Below are 21,052 nucleotides of genomic sequence, written 5' to 3'. Positions count from 1 at the left end.
CTGGAAAAAAACTAACGTTTGGCCACGCACACGCTTTCAAATATGACAATATAGTTACCATAATATAATGTATAAATTTGAAAATTTCCAAGTGATACATAAATTATAGATCTATAATGTAAGTATAATAATAAAATTGTATTCATATTGCCGTTTGAGGAATCGTCACATTGACGTGACATATTTTTTCCTGTCTGGTTGTTAATACTTATATATTTAGTTTCTAATTGAATCGATCAGACCGTCAAACGCTTTCATTCTAATTGATGAATTATTTAGTTCCATTAGCGTTTGGTGAAAAGAGGATTTATTCATGCATTGCCTTTTTGATGGCTCAATTACTATATTTTCATCCAATGTCTAACCTTCAGCTTCTATGTATCTTCTAGATTTTTGTATTTCAATTTATTTTTATACAACATGTTTATGCGATACATTATAATAATTTATCTCTTATTAATTTATCTCTTATCTCATCTGTATGCAAAAAGAGATAAAGACATTATTGTTGATTACTTCGTTCGTAGGCAAGTTTCAAGTATTGTTGGATTTTCGTGTAATTCTTTGAAAGGTAAATATTGAATTATTATTTTATAGAGTATCATTCAAAGTAACTAATATTGTCAATTAATTTGAATATAAATTTATTATTAGGCAAATTTTCAAATTTAAAAAATAGATTATATCAATTGATAAATATTTATTTTTTCTGCAGATGACCTTTTACTATTGAAACGTTTCAGTGAAAGAGGTTCTTCTACGGTCTTACACAAACTTAATGATAGAGTGGATACTAGTACTCTTACTAATAACATTTATACGAAAATCGGCATTTTTTTGGACACTCGTTGTTATACAATCAAAAATGTCGTTGCAATCTTAAATAATGTAAATTTTATGTTTAAGAGCACATATTTACATATTTTTATATTATCAAGCGATATTTTTTAAATTTAATAATTAGGCTTCAGATACTAGAATCTTTGACGAATTACATTATTGGTTTCTACTGGGTCACAAACTTGGAAAAGTATTAAGCATGGTTAATGATGCGGCTTTTGGCATATCTACAGACTTTGTCATTGCAGTCTCTGATGGGCCAAATAATTACAAGCTACATGACGTATATAATCCATTTAAAAATCGTGGTGGTATTTTAAATGTCACGGATTATGGAAATTGGGACAATAAAAACGGTCTTACTATCAAAAGTTTGCAATTGAAATCGAGCTCACGAGCTAATTTGAATGGATTGACTCTGAAAGCTATGTTTTTTGAGGTTAATATAAGTCTTCCGTTTTCCGTGTCGAATTTGTATGTGACTTAAAATTCAACGAGTTGACCTCTCCTATTCAGATACACATTCTATTTGATTTTATTTACAATTACAGAGTGCTTATCGGCCACCGGATATGTCATTAGAAAAATATTACTTGGACAGCAGCGAGGGAACAAGAGACGGTCGCTCGAAATTCGGATATATCATTTTAAGTCATTTAGGAGATATTTATAATTTTTCGTAAACTATTATTCTTTATTTTTTGTAGACAGTTCTTATCTCAATAGTCTCAATTTTTCAAATATCTGTCAAAATATAATTTCAGAATTGAATGCTCAGAAACCAAAAAATGGATACCTGGCGATGTTTTGGGACCATTAACACGGGCTATGATGAATTTTGAAATCGACTTGACCGGTACACCTTTGAGCGTTAACAGTAAAAGAGCATTACAGATAAGATTTCTTCACGAAGATTGGCCATTTAGGTTTTCATTCAACTGAATAATTATTTAACATAAAAAGTAACAGACTATATAAATTTTAGAACATGTTTTATGTTTCGAAATCCTCAACCTCGAACTATCAAAGTTAGAGAAGTATTACGGCCTTTCCAAAAAAGAGTTTGGTATTTGATATGTTTCATACTTTTGTTAAGTATGACATCCCTCAGTTTTGCTTTGTATCATGATCATGGAAATGCTGATATTATAAATGTAATGGATTCATTTACAATGGTCATTGGTGCCTTGTGTCAACAATGTGAGAAAAATTATATAAAATTCGTATAAAAGTATTGATATGGGCTTCTTTATAAATACAGTATATTTTCAGATACATGTGTCAAGATGAAATATCTTTCTACTCGAATAATTTATTTTTTCACATTATTATTTTGTTTACTCATTTATAATTATTATTCAGCATGCGTCGTATCAGCACGCCTTGATGAACCTGTTTACAAAATTAATGACTCATTACTTCAAATGGTAAAGATACCGATGAAGATGGCATCAGAGAGGATGGTTTACTTAGAATATTTTCTCAAAGTAGGTAGATCCTCTGACGTGAATATTGTAAAAAGTAACTTTTCGACGAAAAAATTTAACAGCTAGATATAAATGCCTCACCAATAAAACTGTTGTTCTAGTCGCCAATATGGGAAATTCGAGAGTTTTACCACAATTATTGGTTAAAGTTGCCAAAATCAGAAAGATTCATGGAGCCCGAAAACGGCATGGCATTAGTTCAGAAAGGTGGTTTCGCTTATCATATTCATCCTGATGTGGCTTACACGCTTATTGAGAAGTCTTATATTAATCGCGAGATATGTGAATTGATGGAAGTGCATCTCAGTAGGCCACAGAATACAATGTTTGGCGTGAATAATAATTGTACCTATGCAGAGTTAGTACGAGTTGGGTAAATCATTTTTTGTCCACTTATAATTATTCGTGATTGTCTATATCAATAAAAGTTAATTATTTTGTTATTACGAACAGACTAACCAAAATATCAGAAGTAGGACTCCGCCGTCGACAGCTTATAAAATGGCAATATAGAAAACCACGATGCCGACGTGATATCTTGAGTGCCTCTAGCGTAGACATCTATGAATTTGCACCACATTTGATACTATTATTATTTGGACTTTTATTAGCTATGTTTATGTGTATTTTTGAAACTCATGGAAATCGGGGAAAAATTAAATTATGGCAGAAAATGTATTTAAAGAAAAGGAGAACAATCTTATGAAAGAAGCTCTTCGTTGGTAGAAAAATGTTATGCAATTGAATTGTTTGGACTAATAACATTGAAATATATAAATACAATTTTTGATTGAAGTGAAATCGATTTACTTATTTTTATGATAGATTCATTTTTTATACGATCATTATTTATTTTCTATTTTACGTATCTATATTTATTACTTTATAATGATAGTATAAGACTTTGAAATGTAATTATGAAATTATAAAACCGAATAAGTCATTACAAATGCATTAAAGCTACATTATGAATAAAAGCCACTAAAAAGTTAACTGTCCGGGCATAACTAATGCATTTGTTAATAATCATCTACAGTATTCATTACACGTTATAGAAACGCGATGCTACTTCGTTAAACTGTATCAACGGAATTCGTACAATATAATTCTAATAAATTACATAGTTCGTATCGACGTTTGAGACAAAGAACTATTTTCATGTCAACCTATTTTGCGTAAATATACATTTGCGCAGGAATGACGAATAATTGGAATATCAGTCATGCAATCAATCGTATTTCAAAAGCTACCTGGGAAAACTACCATTTTTTACGAATACGGGATGTATATAACTATGTATTCTGGATATTTTATATTGTATCGGATTGAAATTTCACATATTTTAGTGTAGCATGCCTCTACAATTCATTTTAGTATCTTATCTATTAACATATATTCATGCCAGAAGTTATAATGATATTATTGTTGATTACTTTGTCCATAAGAAAGTTACAAGCGTCATTGGTATCACTTGCTACGATATTCCAGGTAATGCCAAGTTGCATATTAAAATATTGAAAATATTTTAAAATTTTTAAAATATTGTCTCTATATGGACACCAGAATTACCGTTCTTTTTTTTCAATTTCACAGACAATATCATGTTGATGAGAGGTTTCAACAAAAATAACATGTCTGCGGCTGTCCATAATCTGAATATGAAAGCCAGTATAAACCTTCTTGCGAAAGCCTTTTACTATAAGCTTGGTATACTGATCGACGCTCGGTGTTACACCATGATTGAAATGAAATTGGTCCTCGATGAAGTATTATTCATTAATCTTTACTAAAATATATAAGCGTGCTTTGAAAAGTGCAAGGTAGATTTTAATATTTTGAAAAAAAATATAGGCCACTGATTATAGAATATTTGATGAGCTTCGATCTTGGCTAATATTGGGTGATAATTTAACGGAAATTTTAAGTACTGTCAATGACAAAGCTTTTGGAATATCAACCGACTTCGTAATTGGCGTATCCAGTAATATAAAAAGATACGAGTTCTACGACGTGTATAATATATTCAAAGAGCGAGGAGGTTCGCTGAACGTAACTTACTATGGGGACTGGCAAACAAATACCGGATTAAATGTCATTCTGACGCAATCCAAGTTTCGCAGAAGATCAAACCTTCATCGTTTGGTTATAAAAGCGATGTTTTATAAGGTAAAAGTACAAGTTTAAACCATACGATAATTGTGGCTTGACATTTAGCTTTTAAGCTTTATTTGCACTGAAGAGTAAATTCAAAGCTGCCGATATGCCATTGGAGGAGTATTACGAAGATTTTGAGCACAGAACTAGGGATGGGCAGTCTAAATTTTCATTTCACGTTCTGAGCCATCTATCAGACATCTATAATTTCAGGTTAGTTCAATAGTATAGTATAGTATAGTATATTAGTTCAATAGGTTACTTACCAATAGTATTAATTGGCCAAATATACACGAGCGGCTAGCGATTTAATAACTCAAACAAATGTTGCATAGCCTAAGCCCGCGAGAGTCTCCGACGTGGGAAAAAGGGGACCGACTGGGTCCCATTGCTCGAGCTCTCGCCAACCGAACCGTTGATGTTTCCGGTACGCCCATTGGCATATCTCACGCACGCATGAAATTCATGAAATTTGTTCATCAGGACTGGCCTTTCAGGTAAAAAGCCTTATTCATTCAAGCGAGTACTTTGAATTTCTCGAATTCGGTTTATTGCAGAACGTGTTTCGTTTTCCGAAATCCTCAACCAACCAATATCAAAGTAGGAGAAATATTGCGACCTCTGGCGGATGAAGTTTGGTACCTTATGGGCACATTTATGCCTTTTAGCGTGGCGATTTTGTTAATAGCGATGCGTCACGACTTTGCTGAATCTGATACGTGGCTGATTTCAAACTCATTTCTTATCGTGCTTGGTTCGCTATGTCAACAATGTAAGCCTTAACTATCACTTAGAGTTTGCATAAGCGCAACACTAATCGTTAAAATATATATGTAGGTACTGATTTCAAAATGGTACGGATTTCCACGCGAATAGCCTTCTTCTTCATCATGATATTCAGTCTTTTAATGTTCAATTATTATTCGGCAAGTGTTGTATCAGCTCGGTTGGACGAACCTATCTACAAAATTAACAACTCTCTAATACAGTTTGGCAAACTTAAAATGAAAATGGCTTCTGAGGATATGGTTTATTTTGAATTTTTTTTGAAAGTAACTGCAATACCTATTGTGTTTTTCAGGTCCTAATAATAGCGTCATTGTGCACTGAAAAATGTGATATTTTGTAGAAACCTGACTGGGAAGCGACAGTGTTTTATGAGAATTACTGGAAACCGACTGTACCAGATCGCGAGTGGTACCTCGAGCCTGAAATCGGAATACGATTAGTGAAAAAAGGTGGTTTCGCATATCACACACATCCAGAAATAGCATATCTTCTCATCGAAAAGTTATTTGACCATCGGGAAATTTGCGAGTTGGTTGAAGTTGATTTGGGCGGTCCATTCTTTACTTCCTTTGCTTTCAATTTCAACAGTACCGTGATTGATATCGGAAGAGTCGGGTAAACACTTGTAACAAATTTTCTTAAAGAACAACTTGTCTGAGAAAAATTAATATTTGATATCGTTGCTTAGGATGATAAGAATTGCCGAGACAGGACTTCGTTTTCGACAGGTGTATAGATGGCAGTATAGAAAGCCACAATGTCGTAGGAATATTCTCAGTGTTGAGAGCGTTACGATTTACGAATTTGCACCTCATCTAATTCTTTTAGCGATTGGCGCAATTTTTGCAATGGCTGTGTTTACTTTTGAGATTTATATCATTAAACGCTACGAATTTTTTGTTCGATCAAGAGCTATTATACATTTTATGTCACATAAGCAATCTGAGATTGCAGACTCTTTTTATGAACGTGATAATCCACGTAAGGTTTCTTTTGCCTTGTGATGTCCAATTTATTAATATAACATTTCTTAGAAACTAGGAAGGAACGGAAAGGTCAAGCGGAAGGCGAGGACCAACAGTGAGGTTCATAAGAAGACTTTACGTACGCGACAAGGATTGGATTAGTAGATTACGTATCCAGGCTGGAAAAATAAAAAGAATATAAAGTACGCACCACGCCCGGGAAATCGGCAAGTCCAAAGGACGTGTTTAACAAACTCGCTTTCGCCTCAGTTATTATTTCTAACGTGCTACGGACTTACCAATTCATTCCCAACCTGCGTACACGTAATCTACTAGTTGAGCTCGACCGATATTTTCGATTGCAATCGATATAATCAAATCACTCAATTGTATTAGATTATTCTATTGAATAAAACAATTATTACTTGATTATTTTAGTAGCATTACAATTGTAGTATAAATGTATAATTCATTTATTTTCGAATATGAATTACGGAATGAATGTTTTATAAATAAACTTTATAGAGGACTGTAAGCATCAAACTGAAAATCTTAATATCTATCACAATGTCGATTTGTGTATAAAAATTGTCTTAGAAAATTGTTAGTAGAGAAAATGGAATTTTTCGAAATGTCAACGCAACTATTGAAATAAATAGAAAATACGCTAAATACGCTATTAAAGGAACCTCAAGGAGCGACGTACCTCATAACGTTTTTATATACTACACTTACTGCATAATAGGAAGTGCACTAAACGTAGAGCTCTACACGGAACAATTTGTAAGTCACATATTTAGCATGTCCATCGATATTTGCGCGAGAATAATCAAATAAGAATACAAGTCACGCGATACTCATGATACTATTGTTCATAGACATAAATCATGACTGTTTCTGTTTTGTCAAACTAATCGTTTGTACACTTAACGAGATGCATAGAAAAATGTTTTCCAGTTATTCCAAACGGCAACATCGACGACTGTTATGTTTTCTACTTTGAAATGCATACCAAGTTGATGCTAATTATGATCATTTTCCCCATATGCGAGTGTAGTACACGTGAGCAGGACGTCATTATTGATTATTTTATTCATAAAAATGTCGCAAGTACGATTGGATTTACTTGTTATAAACTTTCAGGTAATACTTTGGCTTGTCATTGTCTTTTTAATTTTCTAACTAACTGTATTGTAACATATTTTACAGAAGATCTCGTACTGATAAGAAATCTGAATAAGATAAATATTGCCGCCACGACTTATAAACTGAACATCGAGTCGCCTATACATTTGTTTGCAAAGGCTACTTACTGGAGATTAGGAATATTAATCGACACTCGGTGTTACAGTGTAGCTGAAATTTCGTCGCTTTTTAACCAAGTACGATATATGTTACATGGGCACATCGTATTTTGGAAGAAACAAAGATTAATATGTATTACCTATTGCGTATTTGACGATACAGGCGACCGAGTATAGAATATTTGACGAGTTGCGATCCTGGCTTATATTAGGCGACAATTTGACGGAAGTTTTGAGTATTGTTAATGATGACGCTTTCGGAATGTCGACCGATTTCGTAATTGTCATATCCAGTGATTCGAGGAGTTATGAATTTTACGACGCATACAACATATTTAAGAAACGTGGGAGTGCGCTGAACGTCACTTATTACGGAGCTTGGCAGATCGATACTGGATTTAACGTCATTCTAACACAATCGAAATTCCGCAGGAGATCTAATTTTCACCGTATTACTCTCAAAGCAATGTTTTACAAGGTGAGTCTGTCATTGCACAATTTCCAGTAAGAATAACGAATTCACAGCTGCTTTTTCGCGCGCAAGAGTCTATTCAAAGCTGCCGACGTGCCACTGGAACAGTATTACGAAGATTACGAGTACGCGACGCGAGATAGTCAGTCTAAATTTTCATACCACGTTCTGAGCCACTTGTCCGACATTTACAACTTCAGGTTCGTCAACTGACAGCGCGACACTCGCGCGTCACACAAACATCGCAATGCTTTCTTTCGTTTGCATAACTTCATTGAATTCGGCCAGCTTACACTCTCGAGAATCCCCTCTGTGGAGCAAAGGGGACGTCGTGGGTCCGATCGAACGGGCTCTGACGAACCGTGAAATCGATATTACGGGCACTCCCATAAGCTTCAACATTCGTCGACTACAGGTACTAAAGTACGTCCATCAAGACTGGCCCTTCAGGTAATAAAACGCATAGTGCACGGCGGTGTAGGGCAAGTCTCGAAAGCATCAAATTTGATTCGCTGCAGGAGCTGTTTTTTCTTTCGAAACCCTGAATCAGCGGTCATCCAAGTGGGCGAAGTGCTCCGTCCACTCGCCAATGAAGTTTGGTATCTCACGAGCTTTTCTATGTTGGTGAGTGTCGCTATCGTATCGATGGCTTTGCGCCACGATTGCACGCAGCCTGGTATCACGACTCTTTCGAATTCGCTTCTTATTGTGCTGGGTGCGCTATCTCAACAAAGTAAGTCACATAGGGAGGGAAACCATTAAATTTCCTGGAAAGAAATCATTCAAATTGGCCGATCGCTCGTTTCTAGGCAGCGATTTAAAAATGACAAAGTCTCCGATACGCATAGCTTTTCTCTTCGTCATGATATTTAGCCTTTTGATATACAACTATTACTCGGCAAGCGTCGTGTCCGTCAGGCTGGATGATTCCACTGCTAGGATCAACGATTCTCTGGTGCAGCTTGGTAAGCTGAACCTGAGAATGGCTACCGAGGACATGGTCTATCTGGGCTTCTTTTTGAAGGTAATTATTTCTTACGAGCACGCCTGCATTTCCAGAGAATGAAAATCCGCGATACAATCCTCGCAGAAAGCAGACTGGGATACGACGACGTTCTATGAGAATTATTGGAAAAAAATACCCGAGTCAAAGCAATATTTGGTGCCAGAGGTCGGGATGAGTTTGGTGCGCAAAGGTGGCTTCGCTTATCACACGCACGTAGAAATTGCTTATCTTTATATCGACAGATTTTTCGAGCATCGAGAAATTTGCGAAATCATTGAAGTTCATTTAGGAGGGCCGCTTATCACGGCGTTCGGCGTTCATCTTAACAGCACGTTCGTGGACATGGCGAGAGTCGGGTACATCGCAGTCTCGCATCGTACGTTAAAAGCACGTAGGGCAACTCAGTTTCTTTATTGACATTGCAGTTTGATGAGAATCGCTGAGACGGGTCTTCGCATTCGGCAAATACATAGATGGCAGTACAGAAAACCATTATGCCGAAGGGAAATTTTGACCGCCACGAGCGTCACGATTTACGAATTCGCACCGCACATCATACTTTTGCTAATCGGCGCGGCGCTATCCGTCATTGCTCTCGCTGCTGAAATATTCATCAGCACAAGTGGATACATCTATATTCGATCAACGTCTCGCACCTTTGTTAAGAAGCTGCTTTCGTGTGGACAGATTCCAACACAGATTCGGAGTGAACAGTCTCTTTACCAATGATACGTTTTTTCTGTTTTATTGCGTTATGTAAAATCGATTTCCAAATCAATAAGCCTTACCACGCCGGTCAAAAATATATATAAAAAATATTTTACCAACATTTACTTTACATTTTATCGTAATAATCGGTTAATGAGTTTCAGAGTATTATAGCTAATTGCACTTCGAGCATTGGCTACTTATAATAAGAAACGAAAAATTTCATCGGGAAATTTGTATACCAACGCAAGAGATGCGAGCTCGTAAAAGTTGCTTTCTTTCAAATACAACGTAAGCAGTAACAATGAACATTTTAATTATCCATTTTGTTTTTATTAATCCGATGGAAAAAATTGAAGATTATATAAACATGTAGTTTTATGAAAATTGTCTACGCATAGTCTACGCCAACGAATGTTCGAATGCCCTGGTGAACGTAAAACCAGTTTGTCGCAGTGAAGCTTTTTTTATTATTAATGAATTCGCACCGCACTTATTTATGTAAACTCTGAAAATTGTAATTGCCAAGCAAGGTAGTGTAAGTTCATTACAAATTAATAAAATCCAATTCTCGCTTCCATCGCGACGGTTTTATAGACTTTTTCTTGACTCAAAAATATAATTTTTCAAATATTTATACTAAATTGAGAAAGTCAAAGATAAACTTTACTTTATATTCTTTCCTTATGGATCTTTTACACCTCGTCTTTGCGGATCTTTATGTTATAATAATATTTATTTTCTGAAATGTACCCCCACAATACCTTTTACTACTGAGTATGAATTATTGATTTTGTAAATAGCTTCTGAATAAATAGCTTTAGCAATTGCCATGCAGCATAATATTGCAATTTTCTTTGTACGATACACTAGTATGTCAATCGCTGGATAGCTCTTTATGCTATACGTTAACAAGGGCCTTCGCAGTTGTCCACTCGTAGACTTTCGGCGTAATGTTCTTTTTAAAGGTAGGATATTTTATTAATGATTGGCCAGTTGATAACTAACTCTCAGTTAGATTTTATGGGCTCTAGAAAAAATGAATGTTATGTTAGTCATAATTTATTTCTCGACCACAAACGTGCATGCTAACAAAGTCAACAATTTTATTATTGAATATTTTCAATACAAAAAATTATCGAGCGTTATCGGATATTCTTGCAACGATGAAAAAGGTAACGCATATCCGAGTACGATGTTATTGATATAATATTGATCATTATTGTTTTATAAAACATATATGAAAACTTGTGTTTGAGATGATGTATTACTGATGAAAGAATTCAGCGGCGTTGGTATAAATACTGTACTAAGAAAAGTGGACGATGAAACACATGTATATCCCGTAGCATACACGGACTCTAATAAAATTGGAATTTTCTTGGACACGCGATGTTTAGAGTTAGGCGAACTTGTTCCCATCTTTCTCGATGTATGTTTTCATTGATGCCTAAGCTAATTGACAAAATGGACTATTTCTAAAAGAAATGTAAATTGGCTTGAAGGCATCAAATTACAGGATCTACGACGAGCTCCACAGTTGGTTAATTTTGGGATACAACGTGACTGACATTGCATACGTAATTGACGATAGGGCCTTCGGAGTATCAACAGATTTTGTAATTGCTATGTCGCCAAACGATGACGACTACTATAAACTTTACGACGTATACAATTTTGCCAAAGACCGCGGTGGACCATTGAATATCACGTACCTTGGCGACTGGGTGAGCGATGGTAATTTGACGATAGAATTAATTCAGTCGAAATATTCAAGACGGTCAAATTTACATGGCGTCAGCTTGCAGGCCACATTTTACAAGGTAATGCAGTTGTTGGCCTGATTAATCACTTGTTTTTCTCATTTCTTTGAGGCAACAATTGCTTTCAGACAATTTACAGACCTCCAGAAATGTCTTTGGAAGAGTATTTCGACGATTACAGCCATGCTCAAAGAGAAGGTTTGTCCAAATTCGGATTCAATTTAATAAAACACCTTTCGGATTTATTCAATTTTAGGTAATGTCGTGCGACATGTTTCGTAGGAATTTTTCGCCTTGTTTGCCTCATATTTGCTTTTCAGTTTAAAATGTCACCAATCCGCAGAGTGGGAGGCTGGCGATAAAGTAGGTCCTATAGTACGAGCATTGGACAGCGATGAAGTCGATTTGTCAGGTACTCCAATATCTATGAATATAGCGAGGACATACTTGGTCAGATACGTTCATCAAGACTGGCCATTCCGGTAATATTTGAATGCATTTTCAAGGCTAACTATATTATATTTACGAGCAAGCTTGTTACTTGCAGAACTTGTTTTATTTTTCGGAACCCACAGCCGAAAAATATCAAAATCAAAGAAATGTTTCGACCACTCGCGGACAGCGTTTGGCTTCTGATGCTCATTCTAATGAGCTTATCAGTCGTAACGCTAGCCTTTATGGCGCGCTACGAATGGCTCGATTTCGAACTGATGAGATGGTCCAGTTGTTTCCTACTGGTCGTCGGGACGTTGTGTCAACAGGGTACAAAGCTGGCGATATTTCTTTACCTTAATACCAAAGCAAAGAACAAAAGAAAAACTCACTGGTTCTATTATTTCAGGCACTACGGCACGGATAAACAACATATCGACCCGTATCGCCTTCTTTTCCATATTAACATTTGCTTTTCTTATCTACACGTATTATTCAGCCGGCGTGGTGTCGGCACGACTAAACGAGCCAATCCAAAAAATCAACGACTCATTGAGCGAGCTTGCCAAGCTGCCGTTGAGATTTTCATCCGAGTACATGGTTTATTTTGATTTTTTCATGAAGGTCGGTGTAATAACCCGATAATCCAATTTCTCAGCGAAGCACCAATCGTTGACAAGTTATTGTTTGATGCGACACAGAGACCCGAGTGGGAGACCGCTACGTTCTACGCGAAAACATGGCTTCCGTTGCCGGAAGAACAACGTTTCATGGATCCAGAGTCGGCAATGCGATTCGTTAAAGAAGGTGGATTCGCCTACCACACGCACCCGGACGTCGCCTATCCCATTGTCGATCGATTTTACAGCAATCGCGAGATATGCGAATTGACGGAGGTTCACTTGGCAAGACCCACGCGGTCGACTTTTGCCGTAGCTCTCAATAGTACCATCGTGGAAATCGTCAGAGTTGGGTAAGGGCGAAACGCTCGACGCTGCACAACAAACGAAAATGCTCAGCTTGTTCGTTTCCCTTTCAACGTTTTTTTAGATTAACCAAAATATCGGAGGTGGGCTTGCGAGCGCGGCAAATATCCAGGTGGCAGTACAGAAAGCCACGCTGTCGAAAAGACGTATTGAGCGCCTCGAGCGTGACCGTGTACGAATTCTCGCCGCATCTTCTACTCCTGCTGATTGGTTATTTGATTGCTCTGGCGACGTGTATCATGGAAATCTACATTGCTAATCGTAATGCTAGAGATGTACAGTCTACTAACGGCACGACGTCAAATTTGCGCTTCGACGTGTAACTAATTGATCCGCTAGATTTTTCTTATTCGTCGGATAAATACAACACAAGCACTGGATGTTCAAATATAGACTAGTTTATCGGCCCATAATTTCCATAATTGATGACGCTAAACAGTCTTGCGACAACGCTCGACGCAAATGTACACGATAAACAGCGCGGTCACGCGAACCTGCACGTTATCCGTAACGCGCGATATTCTCGACGTTTTCGACGAGTGTTTCCGAAAAAAAAGCCTGGAACGAACGACCAATAGTTCGATTCGCAAAATAAAACCCGCAAAGATCGGTCTGTGAAAAACTCGATTCCACGGAGCGTTCAAAAACAAAGAGGGAGAGAGGCACGAACGGCTAATCCAGCCGGGAGTCTAATAAACGCCGGCACGTGCGCTAAAAATCGAGCGAGCGCGCGCGCGCACGCATCGCTCTTCCTTTTAATTTCGTTATATATATACGGGGGAAAGGGCTGCTACGCGAGGATCGTCGTCGTCGTCGTCGTCACGGATATGTATGTCCCCCGCGGGATGTTGGCCCGGTTCTGAAATCCTGTTTCGCGCATCGCCAGGTCGTACGTGCCGGGGATCCCGCTGCCGAGGAGAACGGATATGACGCCTGGCCTCTATATGGCTATTTATTTGGCCCTCTTTTTCCCTCTTTCTCTCGCCGCCGGCTTATCTCTGGCGTCGGTGTTTTTTTCCTCGTTGCTTCCGCTTTCCTATTTCTAGAGAGCACGCGCTCTCTCTCTCTCTCTCTCTCTCTCTCTGATCTATCGGCCCTCCCGCACACACAACGGTTATTCTGCTATTCTGCGTGCGGCGGCCACGGCTACTCGATGCCGCGCGGAGTTTATCGGCTCGCCGCAAAATTTATCGCCTCTAAACTGTGCACTCCTCTTTTCTTGGTCTCCTGCTTCGCGGCCGCTCGCGATCACCTCTCGATATTTTTCACGCTGAATCTTTTCTCCCTCGTTTTGGACGGCGATGCCGGGACGAGAGCCCTTACGACTCTGCTGGCTCGTAGCCTTGGTCCAGTCGCGGCGCACGCTCAACTTTAACGAAAGGAATCCACCCCGAGCACGTCTCCGAATTGGAATGCCGGAGAAGAAAAATTTGGAGAAAAAAGAGGGCCGCGATTAATCAGCGCGATTAACAGTTGGATGCGGCATGGGCGGTCGATTAATCTCTCAGGGCAGCGGCGGCTGGGAAACTGGGAAACGCGGACGCGGCACGTGCTCGTCGACGGTAGTCTCGCGGGAGCCGTCGATGGGATGAGAGTTTCCTGGGCGAGCAATAAACGCCACCTCCGCAGCGTGCTTTCACAACGTATCTCTTTGTTTTATTTACAACGGCAACAGAAAGACAGCGAGAGATCAGTCGATTCTCGCGTAAGCGGCGAAGTTGGCGACGCCACATCGATTCTTGGCCTTCCGCAGCTTCATGTAGCCGTCTTCGCCCCAGCTGGAGCCCCACCAGTTCTTCAGGATCCAATAATCGGGCGTGTAGCCGACGGCCAGCATCGCATGATTGACCAAATCCGACGTGCACGACAAGTCGTCGTAGATGCCTGAACTGCGGAGCGTACACTCGTGGGTAAAGGTCATTTGCATCGCGCGCGGCGCACTCACTTGTACAGCTGGAAGGTTCGAGGACTGGCGTTGATGGAGACGGCGACCGGGCCGATGGTCGCTATCGCTGCCTCGAGGGTTCGCTCGTCGCGCGCCGGCAGGATGGCCCAGGACGAGATGCTCACCGCGCTCAGCCGCTTCTGATACTTGCACACGCCTTTCTAGCCGGGCCAAAGTTTCCCGTGAGCCCGACGAAAGCTTGACTATCGGCCGACGGCCAGCGCCGATCAGCGTCCGACCGAGCGGAGCGCGAGCGCGAGCGCGATTCTCGCGAATCACCTTGAGCGCCAGACGCGAGCGATCGATTAGCCCTCGTACGCGCGAGCGTTGCCGTGGAAAATCTACGCGCGATAATTGAATTGCCAACACTTGCGCGCCGAGATAGCACCGTTAATTGTTAAGACTATCGTTGGCGCGCTCGCGACTCTGCAAAACAGCGCCGGCTCTCGTTTCTTTCCTCGTGCTCGCGCCTCCGTCTCCACCGAGATGACGAAAGCGACCAGGAATCCCAAGCGAAAATCAAGGCTCTCGTCGGACGGACGCTGCTCGGCGCTTGCGCTCCTTAGCTCGCTCGCATCTGCTTACGGAAATCAAGGCTCCAACTTACGTGGGCGGTGTACGGATAGTTGTCGCCCGTCATGATGCCCTTCGAGCGCTCCAGATACCTCAGCGTGTTCCTCAACGACCCACCGGAGCATCCCAAATTGCCAGTTAGAGTGCTGCAGTCGACGAGCTGCTGCTCGCTCACCGTCACCACCCGTCCGATTTTCTTGAAGATCTGCCCCGAAATCACGCCGGCGATGCTGTACGCGTAACAGCTACCGCAGTCGCGCTGGTTCTCGGGCTTCGTCACGAAGCCCCGTTCTCGCCAATCCAGCGAGTTGGGTATCATGTGAGGATCGGTGAGCACTGCTGCCACCATCTCGTCGTTGCTCACTTCTCGCCGCGTACTCGGAGTCAGTTTTACCTATACCACGTTTGTACTATTTATACAAGTTCATGCTACCACGGATGAACGGATTTTCCTCAAATTATTGCATCCTAATTAGAGCGCTTGAACGTGCGATCAAAGATATGCCTCAAAGAATAGCTATCTTGTCGCGGATTATTCACCCGAGGTCCCTCTAGGGCCACAGCTTTCAAACGCGAAAGATATTCAATTTCATTGGTCATCGACCAAAAGTAAACGTATTGCCTCTCGATCGACGTGCGACAACCAATGTTCGCATTAACTTTCGAAAAAAATTGAATAGCGCTAACGAATTGACTGCGTGCTAACGAAGCGAAATCAGCCCGTAATTATTATAAACAATATAAGCAATCGAGCTTTTCACCACTAAATTCAGTTCTCATAATCGGTTCAACGTCTCCCGGATGTTTGTCTGTATCGTACCAAAAGGAATCTCAATATTCCGTTAGAATAACAGGAAGCCGAGACTCAGCGCGCAAAATGAAGGAGAGAAAAAAGAGCGAAGAAGAGGAAGACGTCGCAAGCAGTACTCGACAAACTCGCGAAGAAAAGGAGGGAAGCTCGGGCTTGGCCCGAGGCGTCATCTCGGCGCGCGAGGGATTAAGGATATAGTGTGGCGCTCGGTTCCAATCACACGGAGCCACACGGCGAAAAGTCGGCCCTCCGATACACGTGAAAATCCCGGCGAAACTTTCGCAATGAAGATTCCGTCACGTTTTCCTCGCCGGCTCTGTACGTTTTTTTTTTCTCGCTGCTCTTTTGTTTTCTTTTTTTCGCGCACTGAGCACTCCGTTAATTAAAGTTTGGCGCGCGAGACTGAATCTGACGGCGGTTCCCACGCTGCAAAATCAAATCAGCTACATAGGTACCATTTCGCGTTTGTATTGGCTGGCAGTGAGGTCAGCAATGTGGTTGTCACGCAGGGTGTAGTTATGATGTCCCGCAGCGGCCATCATGTTGTGCTCGTAAATCTTGAGTAGGTTGTCCTCCCAGGCTTGCCGATGCGACAGCTCCTCGCTGCCCGTGTACGTCTTGTTGTGTCGCGCCTGCAATCATTTTCGACGAACGCCCTTACAACGGGATCCGCTCTGTAGCTATAGTTGCGCGAGGGCTTTGTCCGCCGTGCGAGTGCCTCCGCTTGCTAATCGTTTCGCGACGTTGCGCACCGTTATTAGTTAAGTCGAGTAACGAGATGGACGTTGCCAATAGGTCGCGATTTGGGTGATTCGAACGATATCGCCGCAATATTTGATGACAATACCTTGTACGTGTACCAGTACTCGTCGAGTCTTCTAGATACCTCGGGGGGTAGGGCGCTTTCGACCTTGACGTTGCCCAGCGCGAGAAACGAAATCACCAGCCCCAGGACATTAAGCAGATCCATATCGTCGCGTGCAGCGTCTTCCGGATACTCACTCGTACCTCAGCCTCGAGTCTGTTGAATCCTTCGTCCATCGCTCGCCCGGCGACGATTGCGCACGAGCCAAATTTACAAAGTGACGAGTTTGTTTTCGCTGACGGGGCCTTTGCGAAATGCCCAAAACAATAAACAGCTGCGCGTCTGACAGGATCAATTCCGTAACTACTTGCAAGTAATAGTAGGCGCGGCTGGCCTACTTGTAGCGCTCGTAAAGGGAGCGCAACAGTGAAGGCAGCAATGCCCTCGAGCGAGAGATTAAATGGATGTGCTCTTTTATTATTTAAGAGACTATACAGAGCAAACGTCCTCGCCCTCTCTCTCTCTCTCTCTCTCTCTCTCTCTCTCTCTCTCTCACTTTATGACTTGGGGCTGTGCGTGCGGTGGAGCTTCGAGCTTTTTACTTTATTTTGCTTTCGATAAGACGATTGTGTAACATATTACGTCGGATGCTTCGATCTTTATCGCCGTTCCTTCGCCACTGCAAAGCCATTCGAGAGGATCCATTATTCTACTTGCTAGCTTTTCCATGTAATAACGCGCGCGCTTAGTTATGCAAATGCTGTTAAAATATGTTTGTCAAACAGCGCAATTATCGGTTTCTCAAGATTCCGCATAAATTTCATTGAGTGAAGAGAGAGAGAGAGAGAGAGAGAGAGAAACAACAACAGCGAGTCGGCTTTTGTTATGGAAAAAAACGTTCGCATTGTTACACAAAGCTTCGAGTATTCCAGACGTTTCGCTCGTTACGCGGAGGTGACACTCCGCAGAAACTTATTCTCTGCCGGGAGATACGCGGCTATCAGTCGCGCAATAATCCTCCGCGCGACGCCGCCGTAGCCGTGCGTGGCAACGATCGCTGCCACATTGACTTTGAGCTTTTATCCGGCTCGTCGAAATAAGTCGTCTGCGCTAGGGCCGACCTCCGCGGCATTTTTACTCCCGTCGAATATCTCGCTGACTCGTCTGTTATTCCACCTGCTCGTCTTCATCGGCAGCGTCATCGACATTCGTCTCTGTCAACGCGCGTACGCGCGGACCGATCTTCTCGCGAGCGCCAGTGAAAGTGATCCACTGCGCGCGACTCTTCGACCGCCGGCTGGCGGCGCCGTAGATCGTCATGAGATGTCGCTAGCGTAGCCAGATCGAGCGCAACGAAGCGGCGCGTCGCGCGTATACTCTCGCCGGTAGCGAGCGCGACGGCGGCGGCAGCAGCAGCGTTCAACGGCCTGAAAGAGAGAGAGAGAGAGAGAGAGAGAGAGGAGCGCTCGCCAAGGCGCACTGGCTGCGGCTGCTGCTGGCTGCTTGGCGTGCGCGCGGGTTTCGCCGCTGCCACCGCCTCTGGCGCTTAGTCAGTCAGTCCGCGTTGCCGCTGTTAAATCGTCGGCGGGGTCCCCCGTCTCGGGCGCGCTGTGCGCGGACTTGTCTCTCTCTCTCTCTCTCTCTCTCTCTCTCTTGCGTCGTCGGCATTTTCGTTTGTGCGCGCGCTCGCGAGTGACGTCACGAACTCTCGCTCTCGTACGTATCCGCACGAGAGAGAAAAGCGAAGTCAAAGTAGGTCAGAGAAGAAAATACACGGCGGCGGTGAAATGTACGAGTCGGGGATAGACATGGGTTTTGACCTGGCGGCTCTGACGAGGGACGAGTTCGAGTACAGCAGTGAGCTCGAGCAAGCTCTGTCGGTGCTGCCCACCTCTCAGGATATCATGTATTATGAGCTGAAGAGTCGCGCGCCCGACACCGCCAGGTACAATACTATCTTCTTTTCTATACTCGCTGCGTATGCGCCTACTACCGATCTTTACAACACTCGCGCGCGCACCTCCTCTCTATCTCTGCTCTACTATTGGTGTTATTCGCTCTCGAGTGACCGCGCATGCGCAACACCTGTTGCACACAATACGCACTCTTCTCAAGTCGACCGATTCTACGGGATACGCAAGCTCGTAGATTTTTGGTTGTTTGGCGAGGTTCGTTTTTGCGAAGCAGACGACGCGCAGACGACGGTGCTCGTTGCCGACGACCTTCCCGCACAGCGTCCGACTGCTTTGTAGCTGAGATGCGCGCCATCTCTTTCTTTCTCTCTTTCTTATTTAAAATGTTATGCTTCGTTTGGCGGACGAGAAGCGCGTCACGATCCGGCGCATAGCTGAAAATCACGCGGCGCCAATTGCAGCCAATTACTCGGCTGGACTAAAGTGAGCGCCAAGGCAACATTTCCATACGGACGTCGCGCGCGACAATGGATCCTCCGGTGGCAACAGTCGACGCTCCGAAAATTCGCCGGAGGAAAGTGGCGCGGCTGCAGCCGAATGTGCCTCGGGTGGAATTTTACTGGCTGCGCCGCCACACGTGCTCACCGCGTGCGGAAGCCCCGCGCTTCGTTTTCGCGCTACTCCGGCGACCTTGCGACAAGTAAAAGAAACAAAGTTCGGATTTCCTTGGCTTGCCTACTCGTCGCTCGCCGAGCGAGCTTCCTTTTGAGCAATCAGAGCTTTTTGGCGCAAGCTCTCTCTCTTTCTCGGGCGCAAGTATTTACACGACAGCTTGTTTGGCCGCGCGAACGCTTGGCAGCAACGGCGACGCGGACCCGCTGGAGCAGTAAAGCATTGCTCTTCGAAGCGAGGACAAATCGTTCGTTCGTTCGTTCGTTTGAGCGGGCTTCAACCAAGTCATTTGCATGCCTCGATTCGCGCACACGACTGATTAGTATTGATATCGTTTTCAAATGACACAAGATTCGACCGCGAGCCAAGTTTTCGCACAGCGAGTCTGCATAAAATACCAATCACATCTTGTGCATTAATAAAACTCAATACCTATTTTATTAATGTTTCTATTGAATTATGTCAGAGGGACGCATGCCATTGCGGCGTTACAGATGATATTTCGTGATTACAGACCGGGCCCCCTGGACTCTGTGCTGCGTTTCGAAATCTTCCACTTGCTCCGCAATGATGAGCTATTGAAAGGATTATTATTAGATAAAATGTTGCCGTGCAATTTTATTGCCAAATTCATGTCGTATCATTGGCTTTCACGTTCATTTGGAAATGCCGTTAATGTATTCAGGAATGAAATACAATGAGCGCACCGATCGTCTTTACCTCGCAGCCAGCACGAGTAACTGCACACTGTGAAACGCACTTTCAAAATACTTTCGTTCCAATCGAGAGAGACAGCCATCCCGATAACGCATTTAACGCATTCACCGAGCATAACTCGTAAAACGTTGCAAAATACCCGGCGCTTCGTCGACTCGTACAACTTTTCGAGGAAAACGAACAATCAAGTTTTATTGTCCGCGGCTAGCTTCGACGGCAGAGAGAAAAATAAGCGAAGCGAGCCAAGAAGGAATATAGGTACGCGATAAGTTTTTCATCACGGACGTGGACTTTTGTGCGTCCTAAAATTGAACGAAGGCGACAGCAGCGGAGAATAAAAACAAGAGAAATTGTATTGCGCGGCTCTAATGACGAGGTCGTCGACGACATCGGTATTATCATGGGCCAACGGATTTTCACGCGTGGCCTCTGCCGCCGCGCCTTTACATCTGGATTTTCCGATCGAGCGCGAGCCGAGCGAGGCCGACGGCCTTGCGCGCGGACGCGGCCTTTGTCCTGGCGCCGGACAATGCTGCATAATTATCGGCGTTCGCACTCGCGCGCCGAATTCGCGGGTGCGCCTCGCTCTCGAGCGACTTGGACTCACCGCGCCGTCTCTACGCGCTCGTTTCGTTTATTTTTCCTCTATGCCGTCGCGCGCGCGCGCGCGTGCAGGCGTTCACTTACGCGAGACCAGGTGCAAAATACCT

At 42.6% G+C, this 21,052-nt stretch overlaps 5 protein-coding genes across 5 annotated transcripts; 4 read left to right on the top strand and 1 right to left on the bottom strand.

Moving 5' to 3' along the window:
• Positions 1–1,937: 1,937 nt before the first annotated feature.
• LOC131666421 (ionotropic receptor 75a-like) lies at positions 1,938–3,033 on the top strand. The gene is made up of 4 exons (XM_058939079.1): positions 1,938–2,040; positions 2,113–2,327; positions 2,429–2,700; positions 2,781–3,033. Exons 1-4 carry the CDS (start codon positions 1,938–1,940, stop codon positions 3,031–3,033), a joined length of 843 nt encoding a protein of 280 aa, XP_058795062.1.
• Positions 3,034–4,063: 1,030 nt separating this feature from the next.
• Positions 4,064–6,318, top strand: LOC131666420 (ionotropic receptor 75a-like). Its single transcript, XM_058939078.1, has 8 exons — positions 4,064–4,093; positions 4,179–4,493; positions 4,567–4,694; positions 4,817–4,978; positions 5,039–5,253; positions 5,319–5,533; positions 5,611–5,885; positions 5,959–6,318. Exons 1-8 carry the CDS (start codon positions 4,064–4,066, stop codon positions 6,272–6,274), a joined length of 1,656 nt encoding a protein of 551 aa, XP_058795061.1. The 3' UTR covers positions 6,275–6,318.
• Positions 6,319–7,982: 1,664 nt separating this feature from the next.
• Positions 7,983–10,010, top strand: LOC131666378 (ionotropic receptor 75a-like). Its single transcript, XM_058939005.1, has 7 exons — positions 7,983–8,017; positions 8,084–8,211; positions 8,300–8,461; positions 8,530–8,744; positions 8,821–9,035; positions 9,102–9,373; positions 9,443–10,010. Exons 1-7 carry the CDS (start codon positions 8,006–8,008, stop codon positions 9,744–9,746), a joined length of 1,308 nt encoding a protein of 435 aa, XP_058794988.1. The 5' UTR covers positions 7,983–8,005; the 3' UTR covers positions 9,747–10,010.
• A 1,876-nt stretch (positions 10,011–11,886) lies between these two features.
• On the top strand, positions 11,887–13,253 carry LOC131666379 (uncharacterized). The gene is made up of 5 exons (XM_058939007.1): positions 11,887–11,970; positions 12,036–12,250; positions 12,330–12,544; positions 12,622–12,893; positions 12,971–13,253. The coding sequence occupies exons 1-5, from the start codon at positions 11,915–11,917 to the stop codon at positions 13,227–13,229; spliced, it is 1,017 nt and encodes a 338-aa protein (XP_058794990.1). The 5' UTR covers positions 11,887–11,914; the 3' UTR covers positions 13,230–13,253.
• A 1,295-nt stretch (positions 13,254–14,548) lies between these two features.
• LOC131666389 (procathepsin L-like) lies at positions 14,549–17,521 on the bottom strand. Its single transcript, XM_058939026.1, has 5 exons — positions 17,083–17,521; positions 16,691–16,867; positions 15,459–15,818; positions 14,852–15,012; positions 14,549–14,795 (listed from the first exon to the last, which is right to left on the bottom strand). The coding sequence occupies exons 1-5, from the start codon at positions 17,203–17,205 to the stop codon at positions 14,597–14,599; spliced, it is 1,020 nt and encodes a 339-aa protein (XP_058795009.1). The 5' UTR covers positions 17,206–17,521; the 3' UTR covers positions 14,549–14,596.
• Positions 17,522–21,052: the final 3,531 nt, after the last annotated feature.

This window comes from Phymastichus coffea, unplaced genomic scaffold (genome assembly GCF_024137745.1).
Source record: "Phymastichus coffea isolate CEN01 unplaced genomic scaffold, Cenicafe_Pcof_1.1 PCOF00058, whole genome shotgun sequence".
NCBI lineage: Eukaryota > Metazoa > Arthropoda > Insecta > Hymenoptera > Eulophidae > Phymastichus > Phymastichus coffea.
This window is presented reverse-complemented; position numbering and strand designations above follow the sequence as displayed.